The following is a 13735-nucleotide window of genomic DNA, read 5'->3' on the forward strand; positions in this document are numbered from 1 at the left end:
AATTTTGGACTTAATATTAAAGCAAAAATATGTCAAACAGTATAAACAACTCAAATATAATAATTTTGGACTTAATATTAAACCAAAAACATATTTAACCCTTTTAATTTTTCTAATATCAAGTGAAAATTTCTTCTAAATAACATTGATAACATAGTTAATATTTACTTAGTTATCTCAAGTAATAATTATAAAAGTACTTATGACAAAGCATAACATTATTGTCAATTGAAAAAATATATATAATCTCTATAAATATTAACAAAATAACCACAGAAACATTTGTTTAAAAAGACCAGTTTGCATCCATCAAAAAATAGTCCCTCTATTAATTGAGTAAATCCTTACCTATTTGTATGTGTATACCTTTTTGTTTGTAGTTGAGTTATGTCAGTAGCTTACTCTTCTTTTATACTGTTTATATCTTTGAATTCTATGTGATGTGAACTATCAAATGAGATATTTTGTTTGATGGTTTAAACTCGTAACTGGGATGTTACACATTCTATTTCAAAATACTTCAATTTTTTTATAAAGATAAATTAGCCACTTAAAATTCCTTATTCTTATGGAAAAAGTTCGTTCAAACATAATCTTGGTAAACTACAACATAACAACGTAACATGGTCTTAGATACCTCAAATAATATAAAAGTAGCAAAATAAACAAGTCTAACACCTACAAAACCATTCAAACCTGGATGTCTAAATATACACTAGAGGAATAACAATTAATCACATCCAACCATGGATTCTAAAATTACACTAACCAAGCGTGAATAATAATGACTAATAAACAGTGCAGTTTTCAAGCTCTCAATCTCGATGATACTGTTCTCTAAGTTCTCAAAACAATACTATTAATGAAAGAATATGTAACATACTCTTCCTCACTAAGTAATGACATTTTCTTCCTTCTTGGGGTATCAATGGAGGTGAAGCAAACAATTATCAATGTAAATTACAATTTATAGCCAACTTTAGAGTCTGCAATGACATTGACATTGACATTGAAATAATAACTTAACATCAATGGTACCTCGTATTACAAAGAAATAATTATTTCAAAAAAGAAAACCTTGATCTATCAAATGTTGGAAAATGGTAAAAAGTGCTCTACATAATCTCCTAAAGTACAATGGGATCTACGTACCATGCCATACATGAATCAAACAAATAATTCTGATGACTTCAGTAGTATGACTTTAAGTTGGTCTGTTCCCGAATCTATTCATTCTGTCATATGTTTTAGAAACCATAAGAAGTCTTGGATCATCTTCAGGTATCTCTCGATCCTGCAATTTCACAAACAAAGTAGTGAGCATCATTGGTACATTCAATTGGAAGATATAGCTTGATTATAACATGTGTGACCATTAGAAAACAATTAAAAAAAGTGAATTCAATAAAAACTCAGTGTTCTCCTTTGCGTGCAAAATGATGAATCACTTCCAGTACTAAATATACTAGAGGAGTGTTGAACTCTTGGCAATGTGACAAAAAACAAGATTGTGCAAAAGGACCTGTTTAATGAAAGCGGATCACAGCTCATACTAATTAATATACCCAATCTAGATAAAACAAATTGCAACCTTTGGTGTATGATTCATAGCTTTTTAACACTAAGATGAATAATACAAACTATCAAGAAAAATTATTTCAAAGAACATAAAAGAACGTGATGGTCTACAGAGGCGAATAACTCACTTTTAAGCCTTGGTAATATGCTTCTACTGCAGGAAATGAAGGGTTAATTTTCCGAACTCGCATCATGTCCCATATGTAGTTAGCAGTGGTATATCCCCCGGTCTACCATTTAAGAAATAAGAACAAAATACATATTATAAATTCCAGAGAACAAATAAAACTGTGTATCAAGCTAGTAATGAGATAAAGTTTCAATACCTTTTCTCCTGCAGCTACAAGCAGGAGCTCACTTCCCAATTTGCTATTCACAAAATAATTTCTTTCGTTCATCCTTACCTACATTTATAAAATAATATTTTAAGTCCTTAAACAGATCAGATAAATCACACTGTGACAAAGTTGATGACGAAGCTAAGATGACCTACCAGAATATCTTGAGCAATTTGCATTCCTTTCTCAGTGTACCCAGTCATTGCCCCTTCTGCAAGGGTCTGCAGTCACGTTAAGTCAATATGCATTTTATGCAAATTGTTTTAAAAAAAATCAATACGCAGCAGTGTTCAACGAGGTAAGGGTCAAACAAATTTTCAACTACATGTACCATGCGTTAGATGCATGACTAGAAAACTGGCACTTTTTACTTGTATGTGTCACACCACTGCCAGAAGGGTGTTTATCCATACTACTTACATCATCCTCAAGATCCTTTGAACAAGAATAATAAGCTTTGAGATACAATACTTGGCATTGAAAATCCTAAAAACACTTCAAAAACTCACCACAAAAAGTTCTGCAGCAATAGGCCTTCCCTCGTTTATGTGAGTCTCAAATGTTTGAAGAGCAAGGTCAATATCTCCTGCATGACAATAGCACCTGCATAATAAATGTAAACAGATAAACTGACTTCTTTTAATAATGCATCAGGAAAACAGATACCAGTACAATTAAACAGAAGGATCCATTCTAGAGCAAGAAAAAAGTTAGTTGAAGTTTTAGATTGAAAAACAGTGTGTTCATATATACATACATACATATATATATATATATATATATATATATATATATATATGCATCAATACTTTTTGGTTTGAACGAACTAAATGATATTGATATTGCAAATGGAACATTTTATCTAACCAAAGACATCATCCTTCAAAAGAATCAATGGAATCAAAGAAATTATTTACATGTTAACCACATTTATATAACTACTTTCCTAGGGACTTCTAACTTCCCTTTGATTTTAACTGTCAAATGCACAAACGGAAAATACCATTCATTTTTCATACTAGTAGGTAAGTTCCAGAAAGGGTAACAAGGAAAGGAGTTACTCGAGGAAAACGCCTATTCAACAACTTTCTCAGCATCAATACTTTCATTTTTGTAATTTGATTTCCTTTCCCTCAACTAGGGGCATTAGCAAAAAGAGGATATCCTTAATTGATTACCTGATTACTTGCATCATAATAAAGACATCAGGAGTTTTTCCATCCTTGTTGAGCATATCCAATAGTGTGTTCGTCAACTGCCACAATTAGAGCAAACATGCATATATTAAAAGATAAATTAAAAGAAAAAAGAAAAAAAATAGCAGCTTAGAAAATAAAATCAATTTGGAATAGGAAGTCAAAACAAAAAATGCCAAACAGTTCAGGTGCACGGAGAGAAAGAATTCATAAGTGATGGAACCACATACCATAACAAGTGAAGAAATAATGGTGCAAAAATATAAAAGTGAAGAAAGAAGGTGATCAAATTCAATTATTGAAGATTTCCGAAGCCTTTATTTTCAAGATGAACTCTACTTGTTTTGACAAACACATTAAAATGGCCTGTTTTGAAATACACACGAACCTGCAATCCATTGGAATTTCCTTTTCCAAGTTTTATAATACAGGGTGGTAGGAAGGGGGAGGTTACCATCACAAAAAACAAAAATTCAAATATGATATTCGGATGTGATACAACCTATCATCAACTAAATTGGCAGAAAACTTCCTTTAATAGCCATCCAGAAATTCCACTTATTTTACGTATTGGAATATAAATCTCTAGATAACATAAAGTAATGATGAAATTTATATGTTAATGTCGTACAACACATTATCTAAATAAATACAATTTGTGCATGCAAACAACTTCATAAAGCCTTCATAGAAATGAAACTATAAAAACTATAATGGTGTGTTTGGATGAGGCAATTCAAGAGGGTGATTCATTTATTTGGAGAATTTGAAATTCTTTGTAATGAAATGCTTTGTTTTGATAGAGAAATTAAAAAGCATTTAAAATGCATGCATTTTTCTGAAGTATTTCAATTAGCTACATTAGAAGAAATTCAAATACCCTCAAAAAATGTGGAATTTGAAATTCTTCTCACTCAACAGACTCGGCAAACCCGACAACCATGATAAGTTGGGCTGGTCAAACGATCCAGACAGATCGGACCAACCTGACCACACAGATGGGTCGGGCGGGCCCGACAACCTAGACAAACCAGGGTGACCTGATGACACATACGCGTTGGGTGGGCTTGACAACTCAAACAAGTTGGTCAAGCCCAACAACCCACACCGCCCGGGCAAGCCCAACAAACATGATGTGTCGAGTTGGCCCAACGACCCAAACGAACCAGGACGGCCCGATGACATCAACGGGTCTAGCAGGCCTGATGACCTAAACAGGATTGACGACCTAGACAAATCGGTTGAACTCGAAGAAAAAGACGGGCCGAACTGACCTGACAACCAAGACAGGTCAGTGGGTTCGATGACCCACATAAGTTTGCCAGGCCTGACGACCCAGACGAGTCAGGCAGGCCCAACGACCTAGACGAGCTCGACCGGTCCGACGACCTGGGTGATACCGACTGGCCCGACGACCTTGCCAGGTCGGGCTGGCCCATCGACACAGACATGTCGAGTGTGCCTGATGACACAAATGGGTCTGACTACCCAGATGGGTCGGACAGGCTTGACGACCTAGTGGGACCAAGTCGGGCCAACAACCTAGACGAGTTGGGTCGGGCTGGGTTGACGAACTTGACAGACATGACTGACCTGTATGGGCCGTTAGGCTAATCAAGCTTGTCTAGATCGTCAAGCCGACCCAACCTAGCCTGTTTGGGTTTTCCGGCCTAGCTGAGTCATCGGGTCAGCTCTATCCATTTGGGTCGTCAAGCCCGTTTTCAAATTTATCATGAACTCAACATAATTAAACCTAAAATAATATTGTTAAAATGAAATTTTATCTCACAAGAAATTCAATTATTTTATCTAAACAAAAAATTGAAATGTAAGGTATTTTAATTTCTTTATCTAAACAAGTTATTTAGAAAATAAAGGAAATTTAATTATAAGCAATTCAAATACAATGCATTTCAATTTCTCAACATTGTTGAAATGTTTCATCCAAACACAAGGTAAGGTTAACAAATTTCTTATGGCAATATTCTAACTCAACTTACTAGTGTCCAACGAGGCAATGAGAAAACATAATCTATTGGTTACCTTAAATCATATAACTATTATACATCTAATCCACATTTTCGGGTCAATACAGAGTGTAACAACAATAGAACTTTTAAAAGGGTTTCCGTAAAAAAGGAAGATTAATATGCACATTTGTTTAGCAGAAAATAAGATAATACCAATTTTTCTTGGTGGTAGTAACTAGGTAAGTCAATGAAAATGAAGGGTGTAAATATTATTTAAAAGAAATATACAGTAAAAAAAATTAACCGAGAAAATGGATCCTGATCTGCAATGGACACGGTTAAATATTGTTTAGATATTGTTAAGATATTGTTAATCACAATATCAAATAATATCTTTTGTTTACTCTATTTATTTTTAGTTACTCTTTTTAGTTGTAGCTCTTTATTATAAATAGATTACCCTATGTGTGGTTTATACACAAGGGAGATTAATCTCAAATCCTATTTTGTCTATATTCAACAGACACCAACTTATGTCCATATTCAAATATCACATGCAACCAATTTTTACAGGACTTAATGCTGCTGATAATTAAATCCAACATCTTGAAGTCATATGGTTGAATGATTTCATTCCACATACAAACAAATGGCATTGGAATAATAAAGCAGAAGCATGGTAAAAAGAATTATTTAACAGCATTCAAACTTTAACATGCATGACATGACACTTAATACCTCAACATTTTTTAGGTCTGCAGCAGCATGAAATGCAGTGTGATAAGCTGTAAATGGTAGATTCAAAAACCCTCCACGCCTATGAATATATTCTGCTGTTGGTAGGTTGTATAATTCTTCATCAGTAACACCCATCATCACATTCTCAGCATTGGCACTGTTGGTTTCAACTGAAGACCACATCTTTGACTTCTCCACAAACTCAATGACCTTTTTCCACAGAATAAAAGTTTTAGACATCACTGGATAAATACAGCATATACGATTCCAAATAAAAAGATAGGTATGATAACTACTTTTGCAGAAAAATCATCAGCAAGAGGTGTCTTATTCTTGTGTGCAACTATAAGCCCAGCATAGCAGAACTTGTTCAATCCCAGACCAGCAGCTATCATATCACGGACAATTGCATACCTGGATCAATACATTTCAATAAATATAATTTAAATATTCCAAAAAAATAAAAATATATCTAAGTGACGAGTTGATGATGCTGATATACACTTTGTACTAAAAAACAGACAACTAGAAGAGCGAAACCTCCTACGTTACTCAAAAGACAAGGAAAAAAATTATCTTGTAGAAAATCAGGTTTTACTTGTTAGGCCATTAAGAGTAGAATTTCATAACACTGTTTTAAAATAAAACAACAAGCATTGTAAAAAACAGACAATGGAATTATAGAGAGAAGGAATTAAGGGCAAAAGTAATTTATAGTAAAGTATTAGATAGTGTAAGAAGTAGATGCAACATACACTCGGTCTATGCGTCCATCAGCAGCACAAGCATTTAGCAAGCAGATGTAGGTTTGTACATTAGGCTTTACTTCCATGCATTTCATTTCCTCCAAAATCTTCATTTCATACAAAAAACAAATAAATCATATATCTAAAGAGAAAGAAGCAATAAACACAAATAGTAATACTTCAAATCCTTGACTATAAGCAATAGTCATAAGTACCTGAATAGCCTTATTAGAGTTCTTGCATTTTCCACAAGTCGAAATCAGAAAGTTGTACAAAGTAACCTACGTCATCAACATGAAACAACTGTCATAGACCTACATAGAGGATATACAAATTACACATCAAAATGTTTTGTGGCCTAATGGCATCTGCTGATACAAACTACTAGACAAAATCATTATGGGACACACATTCAAGCTCCCAACAACCTTTTCATGCAAAAATGTGTACAAAAATAACAAAAGTATCTTCTGATCTACAATAGCACGGAAACGCAGAAAAGACTATACAGAATAAAAGAACCTCAAAACCTTCTTTTATCACTCAAGAGTGTCCATATTCTAAATTCTAAAAGTTATTATAAAAGGAAGAGACCCAGAAAATAAAAGTTCAACGCAGCAAACTAAAGATATCGAACTACAATACTTTCAAGTATAATCATTCCACTCTTATCCCTTCCCCTTGTTAATAAACACGGGGAAAGCAACAAAACTAGTTCAATATCTCAACTTCAGATCTCATTATATGCCAGTAGTACCAAATTGAATATCAAGCAATGATATCGATTTCTGCAAGGCGATGATCAACCTAAATTTGTTAAGCACCCCTTTCTCAGCATATAAATTCAAGTATTACATTCAATATCAATAGCTCCATTCCAACACCTCGTCACACCCAAAATGGAAAACTATTCAAGCAAAAATTATGAATAATGATATAAAAACAGTACATACATCAGGGAGCAAACCCATAGTTTTCATTTGGTCCACGAAGAAGAAAGCATCTTGCATCCTAGCTCCTTTCATAGTTCCAACAACAAGGGAATGGAAAGTGTCGCGCGTAGGTTTCACCCCATCAAGCATCATATCATGATACACATCTCTCAGCAAGAAATTCCTACCAAATAAACCCCTCATACAAAAATTCAAACTTGGCAAAATTCAAACAAATGGGATGCTCAAAATAATTAATTAACCCATTTTTTATTTAAAAAAAAAGGAGACAAAACCTTCTTTGTGCAGTGAGAGAGCCCAAAACAGTGTTGTACTCGGAAACGTTGTTTGCATAGTTTCTCTTGGCGTACTCTTCAGTGGAAACAGCGAAGAATCGGAGTCCAGAAACCCCATTCAGTGACCCGACACGCGCAGCATGACGTGATTGAACTACGGAAAGAGAAAAGAAAGAGAAACCGAGACTGTGAAAAAAGCTGCATAACGTGATCGAGCTATGGAAAGCGAAAAGAAAGAGAAAATGAGATTGTGAAAAAAAGTTTGTACAAGAAAATGAAGAAGTAGTAGAACACGGAGAAGAAGAAGAAGAAGATACCAATGAGAGATTGAAGGAACTTCATAGCAGAGAAGTGGAATGAATCACTTCAGAACAGGAGAGTTCCAATCTCTCTCTTGTTTCTTCCTAAAACCCTTGGATTTTGTTTGTCTTCGTTTTTGGGCTTTCGTTTGTTGTAAGGACTGTGTTTCGGGACAAGAGAAACTATTCTCGACATTTTCTTCCTGCGCCCCTCGTATTTTCTTTTACCACCCGTAATATAATAAAATGACTAAATTATTTTTGTCATTATATCCTTATTTATTTAATTCAAAATTATGTTTTGAATTACGTATTTGAAATAAAGTTTTGAACAATCCAATCAAGAATATGATTTTGGATAATTTGAAAAATCAGTTTAAATTGTATAATTTAGAGATCTTTTGAATTGTCTAATTCATAATTATTTAAATTATTTAATTGATTGACTAAATTACAAATTTCTAGAAATAAGAAATTCAAAATATATTTTTGAATATATGATTTTAAAACAAGTCAACAAAAAATAAAAGATAAAAAGTTATATTATATATAAATGAGGATAAATATCACTTTATAAATTAGTTTGGTGATAGTTAGACATAAAATCATTTTTCTAATAGGATTTATTCTCGTGAGGTTGATTGGGCTTACTTGTCACTCACTACCAAATATCATTGTTGAGCCAATAACAAAGTAGGAAAGAAAATTAATTCTTAAACCTAAAGGATTGACTTTCTAAACCCATTAACATCAAACCATGATGATAAATTTAATCTAGAAACAACAAAACCACGTGCAAATAAAAACGGAAGAAAAAACAAGTGAATCATTATATATCTCTCTTACATAGAGAAATGATCTTGAAATCACTCTAAGAAATCTCCGAGAAAAATGTTTTGTTTAAGCACACACACACTGAAATGACTTTCTAATTATACTTATAAGATCAACTCAAAAAGAAACTTTCATAAAATCCCAATCAACATAACACACTTCATAAACACATATAAGTCGTCAAACTTCATGAATCTTCAAGGAAAGGTGATCAATTCTTACACAACTCAAAGGAAAGTTGGATTCATCAAATCTTGGTCAACTCCAACAGCACCAACATTGTGTATTATTTGGACATGCAATCACTCCTAACTAAGACCCTAGGTATTCTTTGGAATGTAGTCATTCCTGGCTAAGATAAAGTATTGTTTGAAATGTAGTCACTTCTAACTAACCCACTAAGTATTATTTTAAACACAACAACTCTTGGCCAAAACCAAGTATTGTTTAAAACACATCCACTTCTAACTAACCCATTAAGTATTGTTTGAAACAGAGTCATTTTTAGCTAAAACACTCAAGTATTATTTGAAAATGCAATCACTCTTAGCTAACACCTTTGGTGCTCTTTGGAATGCAACCACTATTGGTTAACCCACTGAGTATTATTTTAAACACAAACTCGATGCATTCTTTGTGAACATCCCATGAGAAACTGACGCAACCTCTGTAAGCAAATCTTAAATTTTTAACGATAGTTAGAATCTAGAAAATCATCGTTTTTAAAAATTTTAATGACAATTTAAAACCGTCATGGATTCTCCAACCTTTTAATGACGTCTAATATAACGACAGTTAAAAAATCGTCTTTACAAGCCTTATTTAACTGTCATTATAAGCGTTTTTCATAATAGTGTCCTCTCACACACCTCAAACACCCACTTCAAAGCCTTTCCATGAGCACATCAATGATCTACTCATGGATGCTTGTTGCATGACTTTCTGGTGATGCCTTGCTCAAGGTTGATAATGACCATGGGTTCTATGGTGAAAGATAAGTATCATATTCAATAGTTTTGCAAGGAATCTATGATCCACTAAGGGTTGTCTTGATTTGGGACTAGTTTCCCTATGTTTGATCGTGTTTATATATTAGTAAAGAAATTTTGACCTAACTTTTTTTAAGTTGCACATCTTGTCTTGTCTTCATTCTTGGAGCTTCAAGTATTAGTACACTATCTTTTTCCAAGTACAACCCTTAACACCCACTACAAAAGAAAAGCTAAATTACGGAGGTTTTAATTTCGTTTGGCGGGGGTTTTTACCCTCCACAAAATAATTTGCAGGGGTTTTTCAAACCTCCACAGATAGCTTCCCCACAAGTTATTTGTGGAGGTTTTCTACAACCCCTGGTACCAGGTTTATATTGTGGAAGTTTTTTAATGGAGGGTTATAACCTCTCCTATTCATGACTATTATTTTGTGGAGGTTTAAAACCTCCTTTATTTCCATAAACCTATTTGAGAACTTTAGTTGAAGTAGATTCCTTGCAAAACTTTTGATTCTCAAAATCAACATATTAACATAAAAGCAATTTAAATTGAAACAATTACAACTTAATCCATACTTACTCAAAGTTCATAACACAATAAAATAGTTTCATCCTAAAAAACATCATCAACACCCTAAATGTTCCTACCACCAGATGATCCTCTTGTACCCATAGAAAACTCAGGTTCATTTGCATCACCGGTTTGCTGAAATTATAAAAGATAAATATTAGCTGCAAGAAGGACGTCAATCTCAAATCATGAAATCAACATGCATAATTTGGTATCGATGATTAACTCACACTGATACAATATAATTCTTGTATCAAAAGAAACCACTTGTGGAGCCTTCAATACATGCTCTTTGTTGCAGAATTGATTATGACAAGATGAGGTTTATAAACTCTACAATGACAAATTGGTTAACATCTTAATTATCGAGAAAAGTCAACTAAGAATATGAAGCAGAAAATTCTAAAGAAAATTCTATAATGACATATTATCTAACTGTATATAATGAGGATTTGTTATGCTTTTCTAGAAGTTAATGAAGTGCAAGAAACTGTATATAAGTTATAACCTATGAAGAGAACCAGAGAAGAAAGAGAACTAGAGAAGAAAGAGAACCAGAGAATAAAGAGTACACTTTTTATTATAGGTTTTTTATATATATGTCCTTCCTAACCTGAAATTGACAAGAGGAAGCAACATATAATCACCTTAAGAAAATAACATTAAGAAATCAAACATGAGTCAAGTATACATGCATTGAAAATAACTTTGAATATAAAAAATCATTACCTTTATTTTTGTTGTCAAGGTTGAATCAAGCGCAGCAGAACTGCCAGAATATTAAAAAGAAAGATTAGCCTACAGAATTAGAGATCATTTTCTCCAAAGTTCGGCCATATAACATTAATCTTCATGTACCCAACATTTTATCTAATTTTAGTTAACATTAACATTCTTATCACCTTTCCAACTTAAAGCCTCACCTTTCTTGAAGATGGACAATGATGATATTTAGTACATGTTCAAAGAGTGGGAGCAACAAAATGATTAGCTGATCCCTATTAGTAACAACTCGACACATTTCTACCATTGCGATGTATCTCCTATACAAAATTTAAAAACCATACAAAGAATGTAATGCATAAAGCAGAAAGATACTAGAAATTAGGAGAACATGACAATGAAGTAAAATTAAAGACCTCAGTCAAATGACTAACCTTCTTTGTATGTTATTTGAAGATGAAACAATGTCCTGCCGGACACACATACTGATGATTTCATCCACTTCCTGCCTTGACAGTTCATTTATGTCTCGGATCTACAGATGTGCGAATAAGGTGTTTTTTATACATCCATATTAAAAAGGCAATCACGTAGACAAAATCAAGTGTAGAAGATAAAGAGACAAGTTTCTTTGCATTTTCACCTTATTCAGTAATACAGATTTCTCCTCACCTGCCCTTTCAAGAGCAATTGTAATAGAAGAAAGAAGAGAATTGAGCAAGCTCAATGTAGGTTGTTGAAGTTCAACATAAGTAGGGTAACTGGACGAGGCATCTGAAGGTGAGACAGAAAATTACAAGAGAAAACAAAGCTGTTTAGAGGGAAAAAATGCACATACACTAGCTGAATGGGGAAAATAGTTCAAGGTCAATAAAAAACTGCCTGTTGAATATATAATATACCTGCAATCTCATGAATTTCTTTATGACTAGAAAATATAAGTAAGAGCTCAGGCTGTAGCACAAATTAAACATCAATAGTTCTGAATTCCTCTAACTCTGATAATTCATGAAGGCAATATCACCATAAGATTAGGATCAATAGTACTATGTATGCATAATGTCATATATTATTTCCCATAACCTAACATTAATTAAGGAAACTACAAAGTCACCTCAGGATATACTCTTGATTGAGCAAAACTAGGAATCTTTGAATCACGTGAGAAAAGAGCACGCATCATACCAAAGAGCCCTTGAACAAAACCATACTCGTCACTCTCTTCGTAAGGCCAAACCTAATAAAAATAAAAAATTTAAAGCAACAAAAAGAAACGACCATAGCTACATAAGTAGAATTCTGAAGCCTCTTGCAGCTAGAACTACGATGATGTCACCATTGTGCATGGAATAAAAGATCATGCTTTACCTTATATGTAAAAGGTAAAGTTCTCAATGAATTTAATTATACTGTAACTTACGTAAATATAATATTGTGGCTTCACCTACACTAAATCTGACAAGCTACCATCACACTTGTTGTAAAAGGTTCTTAAATATAGAGAAATAATTGAACAATACCTTGCTAAGAATACTAACAACTAAATTGATCTGCTCCATTCTTAGTTATATAAAATATCAAAGGATAACTAGTAAATCAATGCAATCATAGCTAAAAGCGTAAGTATCATATCATGAATGCTGATAATCTTAATATTGCTTGTTCAAATTTCTGAATGAGATTATGTGCTGGGGGTTGAGGCTGCAGGGGTCAGTTTTGTGATGAAGAAATGAGTATGTGTGATGGAACAAACTCTTTCTGGTGTGAGCATGGAGGAAGTTGTGAGGAAATTGTTCAAGGAGAGAAATACTCATGCAAATGGATTTGGTGGGGAACATTGTGAGCATTCTGGAGCACCAATGAAACAAGTTTTGTTGATGAATTTTTGGGATTTAATTCACCTAAGAACAGTGAAAAACACATAATTGAACTAGTTTAATGAATTCCTGTATGAATGCGGGCCTATATGTTTATGTGCCCTGTACATGACCATGGGCAAGAATGAGAAAATCTAGGTGGTAAATAAAGTGAAGATAAGCTAAGCATCTAAACGTGGGAGTTTCAAAATGCAAAGTGAAGATAAGCTAAGCCATTCCAACACGTCATAACAACACTCAACATATGTACCAAAAACAAACACAAACATTTTGATTGCATTGCAGTCACTAGATGTACCTTGACTCTACAGAAGCCACTGAATCACAACACATGTGATGGAGGGCCAGAGTGACGGAGAGGGCGTAACGAAGTTGAATCACGGAGTCACTCATACTGTAACATCCCTAAGAAAATATTACTTTGAAAATAACATAAACAATTAAATAAAAGGAAATAACCGCGATAATATTGGTAATTCCTCAATCGTAAACACATGTTCCCAAAACGCGGGAAAATTAAAATCGCAAAGTTTGATACATTGTAAATGTTTGCAATTCAAATTTATTACAACTATAAAAGCCCACAATGGCTAATGTTCAAAATATAAAAGGATTAAAAACTCAAGTCTTCAAAACCCATATGATC

At 33.5% G+C, this 13735-nt stretch overlaps 1 protein-coding gene across 2 annotated transcripts; it reads right to left on the minus strand.

The window, feature by feature from the left end:
• Positions 1 to 947: 947 nt before the first annotated feature.
• Positions 948 to 8270, minus strand: LOC114180380 (Pentatricopeptide repeat (PPR) superfamily protein). Of its 2 annotated transcripts, none has more exons than XM_085672804.1 (13): positions 8112 to 8270; positions 7795 to 7948; positions 7520 to 7682; positions 6782 to 6847; positions 6576 to 6673; positions 6117 to 6234; positions 5821 to 6030; positions 3095 to 3171; positions 2426 to 2519; positions 2072 to 2137; positions 1905 to 1982; positions 1707 to 1808; positions 948 to 1294 (listed from the first exon to the last, which is right to left on the minus strand). In XM_085672804.1, the coding sequence occupies exons 1-13, from the start codon at positions 8134 to 8136 to the stop codon at positions 1205 to 1207; spliced, it is 1341 nt and encodes a 446-aa protein (XP_085528930.1). In that variant the 5' UTR covers positions 8137 to 8270; the 3' UTR covers positions 948 to 1204. The 2 variants fall into 2 exon arrangements, with proteins under 2 accessions (XP_085528930.1, XP_085528931.1); XM_085672805.1 differs by having other exon boundaries at positions 7795 to 8010; positions 8112 to 8221.
• Between the last annotated feature and the right edge of the window lie 5465 nt (positions 8271 to 13735).

This window comes from Vigna unguiculata, chromosome 4 (genome assembly GCF_037176805.1).
Source record: "Vigna unguiculata cultivar grain cowpea cultivar isolate G323 ecotype 2 chromosome 4, ASM3717680v1, whole genome shotgun sequence".
Lineage (NCBI taxonomy): Eukaryota > Viridiplantae > Streptophyta > Magnoliopsida > Fabales > Fabaceae > Vigna > Vigna unguiculata.